Source organism: Sebastes fasciatus, chromosome 9, assembly GCF_043250625.1.
Source record: "Sebastes fasciatus isolate fSebFas1 chromosome 9, fSebFas1.pri, whole genome shotgun sequence".
Lineage (NCBI taxonomy): Eukaryota > Metazoa > Chordata > Actinopteri > Perciformes > Sebastidae > Sebastes > Sebastes fasciatus.
The window spans coordinates 18259140-18278457 of record NC_133803.1 but is presented as its reverse complement, the minus strand read 5'-3'; the positions used below and the strand labels follow the sequence as shown (position 1 = coordinate 18278457).

Sequence of the window (19318 nt, the reverse complement as noted above, 5' to 3'; positions counted from 1 at the left end):
CTCAGGCGACCTCTAGGGGGTCCTCGGACCTCACCTTGGGAACCCCTGTTCCTCGGGAAGCTTCTGTGAGGAGGACCGAGAGGGAAGGAAGTCAGCAGCCCATGTTAGGAAATGTTCTCCCTGGAGCTCTGCTGCAGTCAGCCAGACAGCTCACACTGACAGGATCTCTCTCTCCAGGACGGATCATTATAATAATAATAATAATAATACTATATAATAATCATTCACCAGCATGGCTCAAGCTAAAATACAGGCGAAAATGAACGAGGCTCCGTGCAGCAAGTTCAGCAGGACTCTGTCCATGGCAGACCGATCAGGACAACTCCTGGAAAGTTTGGATGACCTGGAAATGAGGTACAGTTAAGTAACAGGCCATGTGCGTAAAATACAGGGCATGTGAGGAGCTGCTTGAGGCATTATAGTAGTTAGTAGGTTGTATTACTGCTTGCATATTTTATAGATTTATTTTTTTATTCTTTTTTATTTGTATTATTCTTTTTATTTTATTATTTATATTTATTTTATTATTTATTTTTATTTATTTTATTTTATTATTTATATTTATTTATTTTATAGATTTATATTTATAGATATTTTTTTAGAAATGTAAACCTCACTAGAAGAGAGAGAAAGCAGGATGCAGCCGAATTACAAATGGTTTGTGAAAGTACAATAGTATCTTAACCTAATTCTCTAACATGTGGATCGATATGATCATGATACTCAGATGCTCCCTTTCCAGAGAAAGGATGTGGGTTTTATTAAATGGATTGCACTGGTAATGTATTGTTGTCTCTCTGTCTCTCTGTCAGGGTGGAGTCTTTACGCGAAACAGCCTCTGCCATGGAGCAGGAGAGGGAGTGCATCCTGGAAATGATCCAATCCATTCAGAACAGCCAGGAACTGAGAAACATCTGTGCTGGTGAGACACACTGACTTTAACACTGACTTTACAGAGTCTGATACACCTTGTTTGACTGTGTATAGTACTCAATAATGTGTATATGTATTTCTGCAGCTGCTCTGATTTCACTGTAACATTGTGATCCAATGAGGTTATGCTTTGAATGCTATTGTAGTTGGGTGGTGGTGTTGTTGTTCCAAGAAACCTCAGGGAGTTTAAGGAGGAACAGGATAGTTTTTGTACCCCACCCAAGAGAAGAGAGAACCCAAGTTCACCTCCCATACTTAATATATTATAGGATATACACAAAAGGGTAATTACATTCAAATTATCATACAGTATTTCTTAATTTCCCATATTAAGTATATCCACCTTACTTCAATACAGTCATAGTAGAAATCCAAAGTTAAAGGTCCCATATTGTAAAAAGTGAGATGTGCATGTCTTTTATATTATAAAGTAGGTTTAAGTGCTTTATAAATACTGTGAAAGTATCGAAGCGCTCAATATACGGAGAAACACACACAGCCCGTATTCAGAAATTGTGCGTTTGAAACAAGCCGTTAGGATTTCTGTCCATTTGTGATGTCACAAATATACAATATTTAGACCATTTCAAGGTTTTAAATGTAAACATTCTAATGTGTCCCAGTTTATTTCCTGTTGCAGTGGATGTAAATGACATCAGCTGACAGGAAGTAAACATGGACCCAAACCTTTGCCAGGCAACGCAATTCTGTTGCAATTCCGTTGAAATGCACTAAAACGGAGCGTTTCAGACAGAGGGTAAATACAGGCATATTCAGACGGACACTACGAGGAAAATAAAGTGTTTTTTGAACATTACAGCGTGTAAATATGTTCTAGTACAAACACCAAATACAAGTATGAACCTGAAAATGAGCATGATATGGGACCTTTAATTCTTATCTTGGATAGTAAATTATCATGGACAAAACACATGAATAAGATAGTTGCTAAGATGGAAAATGGTATTTCTGTTATTAAAAGATCCAGGATGATTCAGGCTTTAATATCGTCCAATCTTGACTATTGCCCAGCATCATGGTCTATAAGATAAAGAAATTACAACTAAACAGAGCAGTGCGTATAGTCCTTCGTTGTGGATACAGAACGTATGTTGTTGCAATGCATACTAGCTTGGTTACTGGTGAAAAATAGATTGCTCTATTCATTACTTGTATTCATCATAAATATGTATGTTACAAAAACGGCACTTATTTTGTTTAGGAATTTATCCTTCAGTTTAGATAGACATGACTATTCTACCGGACATGAGATTAGATTAGATAAGATAAGATAAGATATTTCTTTATTAGTCCCGCAGTGGGGACATTTGCAGTGTACAGCAGCAAAGGGGATAGTGCAAAAAACAAGATGCATCAGCTAACACAGTAAAGAAAGAGCTAAACAAAGTGTAACAAAATATGAACCATTTAAATAGAAGGAAGTATGCTACCGAAGGACAGTTCACATTACCCAAAGCAAGGGCAAATTGACTACTTTCAATTTTCGGATTGTCAGGAGCTTGTCTTATGTCTGAATCTGTGCTTCAGTCTTGTGCTGTTTATTCTGTAATGTTATGTTAGGTTATTCTGTATTTGTTTCAGTCTTGTGCTGTTTTATTCTTGCACTGTCACATTGTAACCCCAGGAAGAATAGCTGCTGCAATGCTGTAGCTAATGGGGATATTAATAAACTAAACTAAACTAAACAGTAGTCACCATATACTATAGCCTAACTATAGGCTACTGTATACAGGGGGTTGGACATCATCCTAACACTGTGTAATCTGGTACAATCCAATGCAGTAACCTAGCCAGAATTACCACTTTTGTCTTGTTGTATTGCTACAACAGGGCATTTTTTTAATTTATTTTCACCTGCTGAACAAAATAATAAATGATAAATAATACAATATAATACTAAAGTCTTGTTTTTACAGCTATGTGAAAAAAGTAATATAAAATAATGTAATGTAATTCTAAACACCACAAACAGTGTTTTAACACCTTTCTGACACAGTTTAAAAAAAAATTAACTTCTTAACAGGCCCACCCTGTTGGATTACATTGCATCAAATCTGTCTTAGATCCACCATCCATTAGTATAATCAAATTCTCCTGAGGTGCAGGCCTGTGTTTGGATGGTGGGAGGAGGCTGGAGCACAATGGGAACTCTACACAGTAGAAACAACGGCAAGGATATTTGACACCAGAATAGGTGTCTCTTATTACTCTGTATTGCCTGTGGTGTATTTTGCTCTTTAAATGTCCAGCATTGATTTATATGTCTTGTTTTGTATTTTCTAGGGGAGAGAGAAGAGTTAAATCTAACTGCAAACCGTATAATGGGCCGGACGCTGTCTGTGGAGATCTCTGTTGGCACAATGCGAAACTCCCAGCAGGAGGAGGCGCTGCGCCAGGCCACATCTGTAATCGATGAAATAGTGAAGAAGATACTGGACGACATGGACAGCGGGCGGCGGCAGCTGCTGGCCCTGCACGCGGCCTGCGTGACCGAGGCCCCGCCCGTCCCCATCGACCAGAAGTTCCAGGCCATAGTGATCAGCTGCGCTCTGGAGGACCAGAAGAAGATCAAGCGGAGGTTGGAGACTTTGATGAGGAACGTTGAAAATGCTGAAAAGAACATCAAGATTATGGATCACCAAAAACTGCAGGACCCAAAAGCCAATGGCTGCCAATAAGGCTTCAAAACAAAAACATCAAATATGTATTTAATACCACTAACCTCACCAAGAACTGTCATAATCCTGTACTAACTTTTAGAGGGATGCTTCATGTAGCAGCAAGACCAGTCCCTATCTGAACCGTAGGGACAAAAATACAGTAAAGCACAACAGACACCATAATTCTCCCTAAAAGAATATTACAGTGATTTCTGGGCAGTATCAAGTTTTACCATCAATTTATTGTAAGTTACACTGACCTACACAATGTGTGTTCACTGGGCACTGAAGTAAGGTGGAAAAAGATGCAATGGCGTGGTGCTCCATTGGAGGTTTGGTCACAGTTTATTGTAAAACCCAGTGCATCACAAAAAAATTAATCTAACGTTGAAGTATTTTTTTTTCTGTTTCATTGTCTCACCTTTTAAATCAGGCACTTGGTAACGATTTTGGATGTGCGTACACTACCTCTGTGTGTGAAGGCAACACCAATCACTTTAAGCTGTGGATTTTTGTTCACATTTGCACAAAGCAGTTATGATGTCAGATTATGTGTCAGAAATATAAATAAACTTGAATTAACCACCTCGCGGTTGTATGCCTCCGCCAACCAGTCAAGTTGCAGTTTACATCCATGTCTGTCCAAAATGCCATCGCTTCATCATTTTATCCTGTTGTTGTGTGAAGTTGTCATAATTAACATGAGAATTCTTGAGTTATGGCCAAAAACGTGTTTTGTGAGGTCACAGTGACCTTTGACCGCCAAAATCTAATCTGTTTATCCTTGAGTCCGAGGGGACGTTTGTGCCAAATTTGAGGAAATTCCCTCCAGGTGTTCACGAGAATGGACCGGATGGACGGACAACCCAAAAACATAATGCCTCCGGCTACAGCTGTTGCTGGCGCAGAGGCATAAAAACACACATTGTCTAATAAGTGTTAAGTATAGAAGTCTTCTGTGGAGGGTGGCCTATTGCCGTAAAACATAAACACAGTAGATGATGCAGGTACCCTTATTTATTCAGGTTAATCTATAGACTGAATCCTGTTGACAACACATATTTTTAAATTGAGACCTAGTCATAATAATCCTTTACTGTATGAAGTTATAGACAAAAGGACGATGTCAACGAGGCAATAGTAACATAGAGCTGTAGCCACATGCTAGTCAGCTATAAACATCTTGATAAGTTTGACAATAAAGTCTTAACCCCTAACTCAAGGTCACCCTTCTAGCTTTTTAGGAGCTTTCAACAACATCTATTGGCTTTCGGCCTTGTTAACCCTAACCAAATACACCTAAACCAGGGGTTTTCAACGTTTTTGGGGCCATGGACCACTTACAGGGGAGAAAAATTCCCAAGGTCCCCCTCTTAATCGTAAATCCAAATTAAGCATGTGCTTACTCTTAGATGCCATGGGAACAATTTGTATTCTAAAGTTTTTTTTCAGACATTTAGTGATAAACAGAAACACATTTCAATTTCAATCATGTTAAGATAAGAAGAGAGGATCCTTTATTAGTCCCACAGCAGGGAAATTTGCAATGTAAATGAATGTTAATACAATGTGTATACCTTTAAACAGAGCGGGATTTTATTCAAATTGCATTTGATCTCAACTTCACGGCATTTATTATCCTACATTTCAAGTGATTGATCTTAAAAGCCTTCAGAAAATGAATATTAGCTAGAAAAAGTCCTAATAAACCCAACATTTTAATTTACCAGTCTAAAGCTGACTTTCTGTAAGTGCTTCATCTTAAAAATATTATAAAACTTATACTTAAAATAAAAAAATGTATTGCTGTGTGTCACAATCATCAGTTTCTATTGGCCCAAGGCTAACATGGATGGGACTAATGGACACAATGTGCTTGTTTTATTGGAGTAAATGGTCCTCATCTGTCATCTACAGCACAATTTTATAATTTATAGCAAATTATTTTGATACCCCTCTGACTGAGTGCCAAAGACCCCACTTTGAGAATCACTGACCTAAGTGAAATGTATTTAATGTAAAGTTTTGCTTAAAAGATTGTATTGGCAGAAGAAAATGACACTGGATGCTCAAGAAAAAAGTGAAGTTTTATTTATGTCAGATTACCATCAACTTTCCCCCCCAAACATAACATCAGGTGCTCAGTTGTGTGGCACACTTAAAGTTGCGATACATGTTTTACTGTTAAAAACCAAAATCCAACAATGAGTGTTGTTGTCAGTCTGAAAGCACATACTGTATATGTTGGTTTATCTATCTAAATGTGTGAAATTGATTTATGAAGGCATGTGTGTGTGTGAAATAGCAGAGTAACGGCAAAGACACAAAGATCATTACAACACCTGAGTGACAGCACATAAGTATGGTTAGTTTTTAACTCATGGTTCTTTAAGATTATATGCCATCTTCATGATAAAGTGCGCTAAATCCATTCAGTCAGAAAAGCAAAAAAGGCGAAGTAAACACAATGTTACAAATGAGAGAAAGCTCAGAAAATAATTATTTACAGATTTGCTGTGCAGGCAATTTGAAACAAACAGCAAGAGGAGGGATTAAGATGCTTACTGGGGATCAACGGTCAGTGTGGGAGAATGTAAACAAGGACAAGGACAAGGCATTGTGGCAGTGCAACCATGGTTGAACATTCACCGATGTGGAAAAAAAGGCTTGCATGCATTACGATTATGCCACATCTTTTTTTTTTTCTTTCTTTTTTTTCCAAAACAGCAATGTTTACAGACAACCAAATGAGAAAGCTTGAAATGTGACACAACCTTAGTACCAATGGTATTAAGTGGAACATATTTTAAGCACCTGTTGGGATTTTCACAACAGTCCCATCTGAACATCTTGAGAATAAAGTTCATTTGAATCTGGGAAAACTTTTTTAAAAAGACAAAAACGTGCATGCACATGTATTCTAAGATGTCATATGTTTTATAATTGCATGTAAAATACTTAGAATTGTAACTATTTAATAAGGAAACTTACCCACATGACCACATCTTTCTTTGTGCTTAGTAAACCGGCGTCTCTCACATAATGAGTTTTTAGAAAAACAAATGTCACAAAAGGCTTGATGCAGACAAGGCAGTAACATACAGTTTACAGCTAGCTGTGTTGAGGACTGAGCATTAGTTTTGGGAGATCTTTTTAAAGTACCCTCAGGTAGTGAGAAGAAATTTTCTTGCATATTCAGGCACACACTAGCAAAATATCCCATCCTGATGGTCAGCAATTGTGCCTTCGGAGAGCCAGGCTTTACGTTCTGCTCAAGGCTCCAAACCACAGGGACAGACACTACTCATATGATATGAATGATATTTACAAAATAGAAATTGATTAGATAAAACAGAAGCCAAAACTTAGACTGTATATAAAGATAGACGATATGACGGCGCCCCAAAAGTGAAGCCAAAACATCTCGATTGCCCCCTGCTGGCTGGTTGCAGTATACGTCATAAATCCCGCCTCCTCCATGGATATTAAAGTACACGTCAAATACATTTTTTCCAACAGATGGTTTCTGTCATTTTAGGTAGTTCTCATCATGCTGAAGGATGTTCAAGTGTTTTTCTGATAAGTTTGGTTTTAATTAGTTATTCGATGCTATGAAAAAAAAAGGGGTGAGTCATGATTGGCTCCAAATGACGTCAAAATCTCAAGATAGCAGCTCTCATATCCGGGATATTTTGGCTTCACTTCTGTGCAATGGGAGGAAGTGGAGACGCCTCGTCCATCTTTATATACAATCTATGAGCCAAACCAAGAGATAAAAAACGAAATCTTCTACCATGTTTAGTGTTTGAAATGTTAGAAATATAGTGAAATGTGAATACATGGGTACTGGAACTTATCAATGACTTACTCAAAGCTGTTTCAAAGTTAAAGAAAAAGCACAGTGAAATGTGTAAAATGTAAACAACTGCAATCAAAAACATAATGCTATAACTGTGACTTATGTTTTTACATCACAAAGTCCTAAACTTTGTGAAAGTCTCAGAATTAACAAATCCGTAAATAAGTGGAGTGTAAGCAGACATATAGAGGACTACTTTGTGTCGATAGTTATTGATATTTGGTTATACATAAAAGCACATTCTATTAATTTCATGTTACATCCATATCACTGCAGTGTTAATATTTAACTACAGCTCAGAAAGAGGAAATTTGGCACTATGTCAGTCAACACTTACATGAAAATATCACTCAACACTGTTGTGATTCGTACAAAAATACTTCTGCACAGAGAATTAACTCTGGATTCGATTAGTGTTTCGTCCACAATGAACAGTATAGTTTGAACCATATTGATGCTGACGGAAAAATATGGTGCAAAATGATCTGTGTTACCTTCGACAATACACGCAAACATGTTGTGCTGTTTAAACACAGGAAAGGGTGACTGTAAAAATCATACAGGAGTTTTCCGAGAGCGAGAGTGCAACCTTTTGCCGTTACATATTCTGATGAGAGGATTGTAAGTCGAGTCATATCTAAACAACATACATGTACTGCAGCTGTTGCTGTTACTTAAGGCAACTGCAAGGACAGATTTGTGCGCAGATCACTGATGGAGATCCAAGATTGAATCAAAGGGAATTCAACCATCAATGTGGGGAATCAACTTACAGATTAAACATTATTAAAGTAGTATATAGAGTAGTATTTCCCCAGTCTGTTTGGGCTTTGGTCTCTAAATGTGGCTACATCCACAAAATACAACAGCGACCAATTTAGTCTTAGACACAATAGTCAGTCACTAAATCTAAATGATTTTTTATCTAGAGTAGGCTGCAGCTTCCGAAAGGATTTTTACTCTTCTTGGTCCTTTGTTTGTTGGGTCGCAAAGTGATGATTTCTCTGCCGTTGCTGGAGCTCTGGTTGCTGACATTACTACTGGTGGTATTAAAAACACCTTTGGAGTAAAACACAATGTATGAGTAAACTTAAAAATGCAATATAAACCATATGATGTAGAGAAAGACTCCTCACCTATTTTATTGCTTGTTGTATGGAGCACCTCCGTCTCCTCTGCCGTTTGCTGTTTGAGTCGCTGAAGATACTTCTCGGCTAAGTACTTAAAAACTAGAAAAAGAAAAGCAGAAATGTTACGATCCAGAATGAGACTGTTTCGCTTGCATTAGACCAAATTCTCAGTAACCCACCCTCGTTGACATTGAGGTCCTCTTTTACCGAAGCTCGGTAAAATCTCAGCTTGAGCCTTTTAGCCAAAGCTTCTGCCTCCTCGCTGCAATGCAAGTAAAAACAATTCACAGTCATTACCGTTAACATTCAAACCCTTTACTGTTCTAGTGTCATTTTTTTAATAAAAGAAACTACTACTTACTTTTTTATAACGGTCTCTTCCAAGAGGTCGATTTTGTTCTGCACTAGAACCGTGGGAATATCTCCGACCTCGGCCTCCACCTTCTCCCTCCAGCTGTCAATGCACTGAAACGACTCCCTGTCTGTGGTAGAGAAGACTAGTACACATGCTTGGGCACCTGGAACGCAAGACAACACACCAACAGTTCATGATTTAAAGCTGTTCATTCTTTTAAAAATGACTTAAACGTGATTCATAATCCCTCCTCCTTGAGAATATAAAAACATTGACTTCAGAACAGTCCCACTGGAGATTCACTTTTAAGTCAAAGACGTGTTTGCAGTGCTGTGTGTGCCAGTTCATGTGCTTTGGTTGAATGCCCTGTTGCCAGTACACCATCAAATCTGAGAAATCTAAACTTAAAAAGATCTTATTGATAACATTTTTATGTAAACGAAAATAATACATCCACAGAGCTTTTAGAATAGGTGCCAAATAAAAGTATCGCTTTTCCTAATAAAAAATATTATGATTGTGAATTAATCATTTTAAAGATTTTGATGGGTACAAAATGAATGTTTTGTTTATCTCTGTGGAAGATATCTGACTTTTAAAAAGGCTTGTGAGCCAATAGTATAATGACGATGGCATCAAGTGGGATTCACGCGCTTCAACCATTTCACAAGGAATAGTATGTCAGTCCGGGGCAATCTTGTAATAGGCGAGACTTCAGAAACCAGGTCCAAAACGCACTGGAGCACACAGATTTAAGGCAATCAACTTTATTAAAGACTAACATTTTTAGATGCCATGTGTCTCTTCATCAGAGTCAAACAGATCTGAGACTCATATTCTCTAAAATAACCTCCCCTAGTTGAGAATTGATTCAGCACAGGCTGGAAAAATGGGGAGGGAACAATAAGCTGCATGTAGGAAGGTTAAAGAATAATAATTAATATAATAATAAAAAGAGAGAAGTAAATATATAAATAGCTATTTGTGACATTTTTTTTTAGTAAGAATAATAAATAACGTGTCACAACAATATAGGTAAATTCATCTAACATCCACATATCATAAATTTCTTAACACGTGGTATCTTTGTGTCGTCAGCGATCAAGTTGCCAGAAAAAAGCTGGTTGAGTTTGACGGTAAGTGGCTGGCAACCACTTGTTGTGAAGTGAATGCAATGGAATGGGGTAAGGAGAATGCGACATCTAGTGGCTGAATGTTATCAATGTTATCTATAGCACCTTCAACTTCAGCAGTCAGGGAGGTCAGTGATTCAAAGCAGCAGTGTTATATCTGTCCCGGTAGTGGGGTCTTACCACGGTAGTAGGCCTTAGTGATAGCATCAAACTCCTCCTGCCCGGCGGTGTCCCACAGCATTAGTCGGACCTCTTCGTCATTTACACTGAAACAATGAGCAGGTAATAATGAGGATAATAAAATAAAGGCAATAATTGATTGGAATGTAAACTTCTATGAAACAAGTTGCTTACAGTATCTGCCTTTCCAGGAAGTCCACGCCGATGGTCTTTTTGTAGTCCTTAGTGAAGACTCCCTTGCAGTACCGTTGGATCATACTGGACTTGCCGACAGCCCCGTTGCCGACCACAACCACCTTGATGGCCACTTCCATGTCCTCCTCCAACATGGTGGCGACGTCTGGCTGGTTTGCTCAGTTCCACTCTGCCTGGATAGCTTCAGGGATGTGTCACAAACACATATACCACCTGAAAGTGTAAAATAAACAAAACATTAACGTATGACACATGTTTAGATAAGTAAAACACATCCAGCATAAACAGCAACCCGAGTGTAACTCAAATATTCTCTTGACATTTAACACATCCACATCTGGTTTACATTTGAAGCTCTCGTGTCAGTGAAGTGTGATTTGGTGGATTACGTCGTTGAAATATGTTCTATTTTTTTTTTTTACAATGTTCGATGCGCTGTTCTGTGGCGTATGACTTGCCAGGATTACTTCTGTTGTGCGTCCGGTTGTGTTGTTAAATGGCAGACCACTTAATGTTGGTGAATATTCCCCGGGGTAAGGAGGATCCTAAAGTGTGTGATTTGATTTTGTGAACGGATGGTTTCGTTGCTGGATTATTTGGAACTGAAGAAAGAACGCCAAATTGGTACATTAGGCAACTTAAAGTAACAGTGAATGATTTGTTTTCCTCCCTGTCTGCCTGTCTTGTATCGTGGACAAAGAGCTGGTAGTGTTGCGTAACATATTTGAGAGGTAACTCCCCCCCCCCTTTACCTTGACTTTGTGTATGGAGCCTCCATGCAAAATGATGCTGTACATCCCAGCTTGACTGGTGGAAACTGCGCAGCCATCGGCCACTATCAGAGCCCAGTACCCCCAATAATGATAGTTTGTAAAACGTCCTATCGGCCAAACCGATTACTCGGCCGACCTTTAGTCAAAAATCGAACAAAATCTCAAATAACCAGAGCTTAGCAATTGCTTTTTATGTTTTTCCAACAGTCAACACGCCAAAAGTATCCAATAAAATTGTTTTTATAGCTTGTCAAATTTGATTTAATTGGAGGAGGGAGTACACTCCTGAAGGGCATTATATACACAATGACTGGAATTGTCCTTTAAACTATTATGTGTGCTTGCATTGAACCAACTGTTGTAAATTTTTACAACGAATGTGTTTGCAGCGACCGTGCGATGTGTTTATTCTTCCATTAGCACCGAGAGCAGCAGACTCCTCCACATAGCAACTGGCTCTTCCTCAGCTCTGTGCGTGGAGCTGCTGAGTGCAATGCTAAACAATATTGTTGGAAAGCTGTTCCCAGTGGATACTGACAACCTACTGTGTGACTGTGGCGTCCAACAGCCTGTCTGGATTTGACTCACAATATGTATCGCAGTCAACGATATTATTCATCAACTATAATTGAGCTGTGTGACGCAGCAGTGGTTATAACATGCAGGCAAAACACAGCTTAAAATAAACAGCCCGCTCTTTTTTTGTACAGTGTTTTGATGGGAATTTTTAAACCAGTTTACAGCAAAATGTATACTTGGTATTAGACGTCACCTCAGCAATCACTTAAATTGATCTAACTCATGTTAGACTTTCAAAAGACCCTTTTTTCTTTCAAGTTTGATTCACAAGCCAGGTAACACATTTGCAGTTCTCTCATCTCTCAGTGTAATTATTTTTAGATGTGTTGTTCAGATTTGTTTTAGGGTCACAGAAACTAGAGTTGATCAGTAGTCATAGAAAGTCTACTAACACACAATGAATGACAATTAAGTAGTAAATGATCATGTATTGTCTATCACTGTTTACATCTTGAATATTCTACACAAAAGTGGGGTTCAATTCTGAAAATACGAGGTAAAAAATGAGACTACTGCCACAATAATCTCAATACCTGGGAGTGCCAGCTGAAAATGAGAGTTCCAGTTTGACTCCCCTTTACCATCAACTCCAGTATGATAAACACCAGTCAGGCATTTAAACAAATGATTTTCCATACCGGTGTTACACCGAAATCTGTGACCGCAGAGAGCCAGCAACACATGAGGTCACCATTTCTGATGGCTGTGGTCAGAAAATGTGACCCCACTGTATCCATCTTTTGCTTTTCTTTTATAAAGTTTTGTGAATATATCTTTAAAGTAAAAATATGAAAATACATTTATCTTTTTTTACAGTGCTGGTACAGTGGGGTCACATTTTTTGACAGCAGCTGTCAGAATTGGTGACCTCTGAGGTCACAGATTTCGGTGCAACACCAGCACAGATAGCTATCCTTGACTACTTACATTTACTGCCCTTTATGACAGTTTGCACATACGACACTGGTCACTAACCTCATCGCTGTCTTTATACAGTATCCTGCAGTTATATACTGTCTTTTAATGCATCGTGTATGTGATGGGGAGTTGCAAACTCAATTTCATTGTACCTGTACAATGACAATAAAGGAAATCTAATCTAATCTAATCTCTGCGGTCACAGATTTCGGTGCAACACCGGCACAGATAGCTGTATCCTATCTACATTATGGGTCTTCTGGTTATCAGATTTTTCTACCTACAATAAGACCATTACCCCCATTCATACTATATTTAAAAAGGCATGACATAGAATCTGAAATGTGTATTTTACATAGCATGGTAGCTGGGTATCATTTGCATTACAGTGCACATATAAATGAACTCTTATAATAAGTATGTGGAAGATAATAGACCTCACATCCTGGACAGTGAGTCATCTTCACCATTACTTAACCCAGGCCTCAAGGTGGGGCACAAAGAGAATTAAAATATTATAGATAGATTTATAGATAGATAGATAGATAGATAGTAACTTTATTGATCCTGAGGGAAATTCAAGTTTCCAGCATCGCAGTTCCACAGTGTAAAACATGTTAGTAAAAAGGCAGTAAAAAAGTTAGTAGTGCAAAGTACAAAATACAAAAATATATATACCATATGTAAAAATACAAGGAGATGAAGAAAACTGTCAAAACTGAATATAGTGCAGGGTAACAGCTGTGATACAGGACTATTAAAAAAGTGAATATAGTGCAGAAGAAACTGTTAAAAATGAGTATAGTGCAGGGTAACTCCATAAAGCCATAATGTGTAAGTAGTCCTTTCTGTTGAGGTTTACTGTAAGTGGTGTTTCCAAAAGTCTGAGAGGAGAATAAGTATTTAATGGACTTTTAATTCTGCTTTGTTCCTTAAAATCGTGGTCAAGATGTGACCTGTTGAATAAGCTGACAGGAGGGGTGTTCAGGTAGCAAGCAGCTGATGCTATAGTTACTGAAGGGCTGATGAAGGATGTAAAGATAGCAACACCATAGACAATGTCTTACCTGCAAAATCACGTTTCAACTCATCCAGTGTCCGCCAACATTAGATGAGCTAAGCAGCTAACTAACTATCACATTATTATCTCCAGCCTCCCTCTGCTCTCTCTCTTCTCTCTCTGCGTGGCACAACTAGGAGACGCTGGTGACTCCTCCGGGTGCTAAGGTTACCTAGCTGAGGTTAGCCACTGAAGAAACCTTCTGCTCCACTCGATAATGATGAGATCTTAGCTAATGACTACACACAGCGGATGTTACCCGACAGGTAAAGTTGAATTAACGTCGATAACGGAGTAAAAATCGGTGACATAGACGGGGTGAAGATGTATGGCTATCTATCCGCAGCTACGCATCAGAGTCACTAACCAGCAACTGGCTGCTAGCTGCAGCTCGCTAATGTTGTTGCTAAGCAGCAGAGAGTCTTCTTCTTCTGGCAGTTGGCAAACAACGAAATATTGCATCACCGCCACCACGTGGTGTGGACCGGGACTATCACTTTAAAACCGCGTACACTAATGATACAAATATACAGTATATACAGCTCTGGAAAAAAGAGACCACCAGCAGGGTATCATAGCTAATATATATATATATATATATATATATATATATATATATATATATATATATATATACATGAAAAAAAGATTCTTAAGGCACTTTGTATGAGACACACAAGGACATGAGGGAGACAGAGCTCTTACACCTCATAACAACAATTATTTTGTACATAAATTAAGGAAATTAAGGTAATAAACTTAATACACATTATAAAACATGTACAACTAACATTCAGAAACAACTCATGTGCCACAACATCTTACGTAATTATCCATGAAAATCCAAATTATTAACAGATAGATCAAACTAAACTTGCTTTATGTTGCACAATAAAAATATAATAATAAATAATCAGTGCAAGGTTGAAAGGTGTCACTCATTTTCAACACAAGTACGAGTATATATCTATATATATATAGATATACAGCTCTGGAAAAAATTAAGAGACCACTTCAAAATTATCAGTTTCTCTGGTTTTACTATTTATTGGTATGTGTTTGAGTAAAATAAAAATTTGTGTTTTATTCTATAAACTACTGACAACATTTCTCCCAAATTTCAAATAAAAATATTGTCATTTAGAGCATTTATTTGCAGAAAATGACAACTGGTCAAAATAACAAAAAAGATGCAGTGTTTTCAGATCTGGAATCATGCAAAGAAAACAAGTTCATATTAATTTTTAAACAACACAATACAAATGTTTTAACTTAATCAATTCCACCAAATCAATATTTGGTGGGCTGGCCACCAGATCATGACAGGGTCCTGATCTGGTGGTCCTTCATCCACACCTTCACTGACCTGGCTGTGTGGCATGGAGCATTGTCCTGCTGGAAAAAAACACTCCTCAGAGTTGGGGAACATTGTCAGAGCACCGGGACTATAACTTTAAAACCGTTAACACTAATGATACAAATATACAGTATATACAGCTCTGGAAAAAAGAGACCACTTCAAAATTATCAGTTTCTCTGGTTTTACTATTTATTGGTATGTGTTTGAGTAAAAATTTAAATTTGTGTTTTATTCTATACACTACTGACAACATTTCTCCCAAATTTCAAATAAAAATATTAAAATTAAAATAATATTGTATATATGGTCCAATCCTTATGGTCTTTTGCAAACCTCAGCCTGGCTCTTCTTTGCTTCTTTTGTGCTCTGACAATGTTCCCCAACTCTGAGGAGTGTTTTTTTCCAGCAGGACAATGCTCCATGCCACACAGCCAGGTCAGTGAAGGTGTGGATGAAGGACCCCCAGATCAGGACCCTGTCATGGCCAGCCCAATCTCCAGACCTGAATCCCATTGAAAACCTCTGGAATGTGATCAAGAGGAAGATGGATGGTCACAAGCCTTCAAACAAAGCCCAGCTGAGGAGTGGCATAAAGTCACCCAACAGCAATGTGAAAGACTGGTGGAGAGCATGCCAAGACGCATGAAAGCTGTGATTGTAAATCAAGGTTATTCCACCAAATATTGATTTGGTGGAATTGATTAAGTTAAAACATTAGTATTGTGTTGTTTAAAAATTAATATGAACTTGTTTTCTTTGCATGATTCCAGATCTGAAAACACTGCATCTTTTTTGTTATTTTGACCAGTTGTCATTTTCTGCAAATAAATGCTCTAAATGACAATATTTTTATTTGAAATTTGGGAGAAATGTTGTCAGTAGTTTATAGAATATAACCAACATTTTCATTTTACTCAAACACATACCAATAAATAGTAAAACCAGAGAAACTGATAATTTTGAAGTGGTCTCTTAATTTTTTCCAGAGCTGTATATCTATATATATATAGATATATACTCGTACTTGTGTTGAAAATGAGTGACACCTTTCAACCTTGCACAGATTATTTATTATCATATTTTTATTGTGCAACATAAAGCAAGTTTAGTTTGATCTATCCGTTAATAATTTGGATTTTCATGGATAATTACGTAAGACGTTGTGGCACATGAGTTGTTTCTGAATGTTAGTTGTACATGTTTTATAATGTGTATTAAGTTTATTAACTTAATTTCCTTAATTTATGTACAATATAATTGTTGTTATGAGGTGTAAGAGCTCTGTCTCCCTTATGTCCTTATGTGTCTCATACAAAGTGCCTTAAGAATTGTTTTTCATATATATATATATATATATATATATATATATATGTATATAGCTATGATACCCTGCTGCCATGCTATGTAAAATATTCATTTCAGATTCTATGTCATGCCTTTTAAATATAGTATGAATGGAGATAATGGTCTCATTGTAGGTAGAACAATCTGATAACCAGAAGACCCGCACTGTTGGTAGGATAGCTATCTGTGCTGGTGCTGCACCGAAATCTGTGGCCGCAGAGGTCACCAATTCTGACAGCTGCTGTTAAAAAATGTGACCCCACTGTACCTGTATAATAAATTAGTGAATACTACAATAGCTCCAACTAAAACATTAAAATGCACCAATGCGCAGTACGTTGCATTTTAATGTTTTAGTTGGAGCTATTATAGTTTTCACTCATTTATATCATTTTCTATTACATGTTATATTGTTATATTATATTAGTACTGTATTACATGTTTATTATTGTATTATAGTACAAGCAGTGGTGGAAGAAGTACTCAGATCTTGTACTTCAGTAAAAGTAGCAATACTACCATGTAGAAATACTCTGTTACAAGTAAGAGTCCTGCATTCAAAAGTAAAAGTACAAAAATATTAGCATCTGAATACTTAAAGTACCAAACATAAAAGTACTCATTATGCAGAATAATGTATATAATTGTATTCTAATTATTGATGCATTAGTGTGTTAATCACTTTAATGTTGCAGCTGGTTATGATGGAGCTCATTTTAATGACTATATACTACTGGGTAGTTTAATCTATAATATTATGTAATTTATTAGTTGATTATATTTTGTATTAATAAACAATCTGTAAAGTAACTCAAGTTGTCAGATAAATGTAGTGGAGTAAAAAGTCTAATATTTCCCTCTGAGATGTAGTTGAGTAGAAGTAGAAAGTAGCAGAACATGGAAATACTCAAGTAAAGTAGAATTACCTAAAAATTGTATTTAAGTACTTAGTTACATTCCACCACTGAGTACATTTTATACTGACTTTAAATGAATGAACATTGAACTCCTCTGACATTAAATTTTTTTTCCCTTTTTTGTTTTTGTGCTGTTTCTTTTTATTCTCTATACTCGTTTGTACATGTCTTTTGTTGAAATAAAGTTCTAAAAAAAAAAAAAAAATTGCTTGGTGCCTGGTCGCGTTTGAAGGGGAGGTGAATTTTGACCCATTTGGCTTTCCATAGTCCCACTGGGTTCTGGGTGCGTTTGTTTTGTAGTACAGAAGCCCCCGAAAGTTCACGTTTCACCCAGGTCGACGGGAAAACAAGAGTTATAAAAATGACACAATGAATTAACCATTATTTTAAATATTCATCTACAGGACTGGTTGATACTCATCATACAAAATCAAAAATTGACTAGTCTTTTCTTGTTTTTATCTTTTTTTTTGTAAAAGTCATCGACAGCAGGAAAGATATGGCGGCACGAGCGGAACAACTAAACGAGCGCTAACAGAAAGTTTCTCTTCCTGAGTCTGCTAAACGCGTCATCATTTACCCGCGTTTGTTGAACAACCCACTTTGTTTGGCGGGACTGAGCAGAAGAGAAGCAGCTCCATCGTCTTACTCGGTAATATAACGACAATAAATCATGTAAATGTTGTTCCAGTACTTGTCGTGGGTGGTGTGGCAAAGAGTAATAACACTTAGCTGCTTTATCAGCACTGCTGGACCTGTTGTAATGTGACAGCTAGTTAGTGTCATCAGGTCAGTTCTTTATAGTAGTGGGCTCACTCACTGGTGTCTTGCCACCTATTGTATTACTGGACGCATATTCATAATAGGTCTTACCAAGTTTAGTGAAGGCAGCTTTCTAGCCAAGTTTTTGCAGATAAAAAACATATTTTGACAGGGAGAAAATGCTTTCTGCATGATAATAATAAGATAAGATATTCCTTTATTAGTCCTGCAGTGGGGAAATAACAATAACCTGATATCTTCAGGTGGAATTTCATTTAATTCTCACTGTGCAATATCATTTTCCACTTGTGCAATTTTGTTAATAGTCTGTTTATTGTCAATACTGTATATACTGCTCCTATTTTATACTTCCTTCTATTTAAATGGTTCATATTTTGTTACACTTTGTTTAGCTCTTTTTTTTTACTGTGTTAGCTGATGCATCTTGTTTTTTGCACTATCCCCTTTGCTGCTGTACACTGCACATTTCCCCACTGCAGGACTAATAAAGCAATATCTTATCTTATCTTATCTTAAATTTGCAGTGTACAACAGCAAAAGGGGATAGTGCAAAAAAAACAAGATGCATCAGCTAACACAGTAAAAAAGAGCTAAACAAAGTGTCACAAAATATGAACCATTTAAATAGAAGGAAGTATAAAAATAGGAGCTGTATAGATAGATAGTAACTTTATTGTTCTCGAGGGAAATTTAAGTTTCCAGCATCACAGTCCCATAGTGCAAAACATGTTAGTAAAAAGTTAGTAGTGCAAAGTACAAAATAATATACCAGATATAAAAATACAATGAGATGAAGAAAATTGTTAAAACTGAATATAGTGCAGGGTAACAGCTGTGATGCAGGACTATTAAAAAGGTGAATATAGTGCAGAAGAAACTGTTAAAAGTGAGTAAAGTGCATTATTATCTGTCCTGCAGACCGTCCTCCTTTGTCCCCCCCAAGGTTATCTTATGTATTAATTCTCCAGTATATAATCAGTATTTATTCTCCAAATGCCCGCATCCTGGTGAAGACAAGCTGGCTGAAACTGTTGTAAACGGAAATAAAGCCCAATACACTGGAAGAAGAGTCGTGCAACTTATTCAGTTTTTATTTACTTGTATTGAAGCTCCCTCTG

At 37.2% G+C, this 19318-nt stretch overlaps 2 protein-coding genes across 2 annotated transcripts; one reads left to right on the top strand and one right to left on the bottom strand.

Moving 5' to 3' along the window:
- Window positions 1–47: 47 nt before the first annotated feature.
- Window positions 48–4201, top strand: bag2 (BCL2 associated athanogene 2). Its single transcript, XM_074646372.1, has 3 exons — window positions 48–354; window positions 813–922; window positions 3238–4201. Exons 1-3 carry the CDS (start codon window positions 233–235, stop codon window positions 3630–3632), a joined length of 627 nt encoding a protein of 208 aa, XP_074502473.1. The 5' UTR covers window positions 48–232; the 3' UTR covers window positions 3633–4201.
- Window positions 4202–5680: 1479 nt separating this feature from the next.
- On the bottom strand, window positions 5681–14221 carry rab23 (RAB23, member RAS oncogene family). Its single transcript, XM_074646371.1, has 7 exons — window positions 13804–14221; window positions 10446–10679; window positions 10272–10357; window positions 8965–9121; window positions 8783–8865; window positions 8610–8702; window positions 5681–8532 (listed from the first exon to the last, which is right to left on the bottom strand). Exons 2-7 carry the CDS (start codon window positions 10598–10600, stop codon window positions 8399–8401), a joined length of 708 nt encoding a protein of 235 aa, XP_074502472.1. The 5' UTR covers window positions 10601–10679; window positions 13804–14221; the 3' UTR covers window positions 5681–8398.
- Window positions 14222–19318: the final 5097 nt, after the last annotated feature.

Coding starts and splice junctions, on each gene's coding strand:
- rab23 (XM_074646371.1), bottom strand. CDS start 10,600: ATGTTGGAGGAGGACATGGAAGTGGCCATCAAGGTGGTTGTGGTCGGC. Junction 10,358..10,445: donor TTCCTGGAAAGGCAGATACT/GTAAGCAACTTG, acceptor TCATTGTTTCAG/TGTAAATGACGAAGAGGTCC. Junction 8,866..8,964: donor GAAGAGACCGTTATAAAAAA/GTAAGTAGTAGT, acceptor CTTGCATTGCAG/CGAGGAGGCAGAAGCTTTGG.
- bag2 (XM_074646372.1), top strand. CDS start 233: ATGGCTCAAGCTAAAATACAGGCGAAAATGAACGAGGCTCCGTGCAGC. Junction 355..812: donor TTGGATGACCTGGAAATGAG/GTACAGTTAAGT, acceptor TCTCTCTGTCAG/GGTGGAGTCTTTACGCGAAA. Junction 923..3,237: donor ACTGAGAAACATCTGTGCTG/GTGAGACACACT, acceptor TGTATTTTCTAG/GGGAGAGAGAAGAGTTAAAT.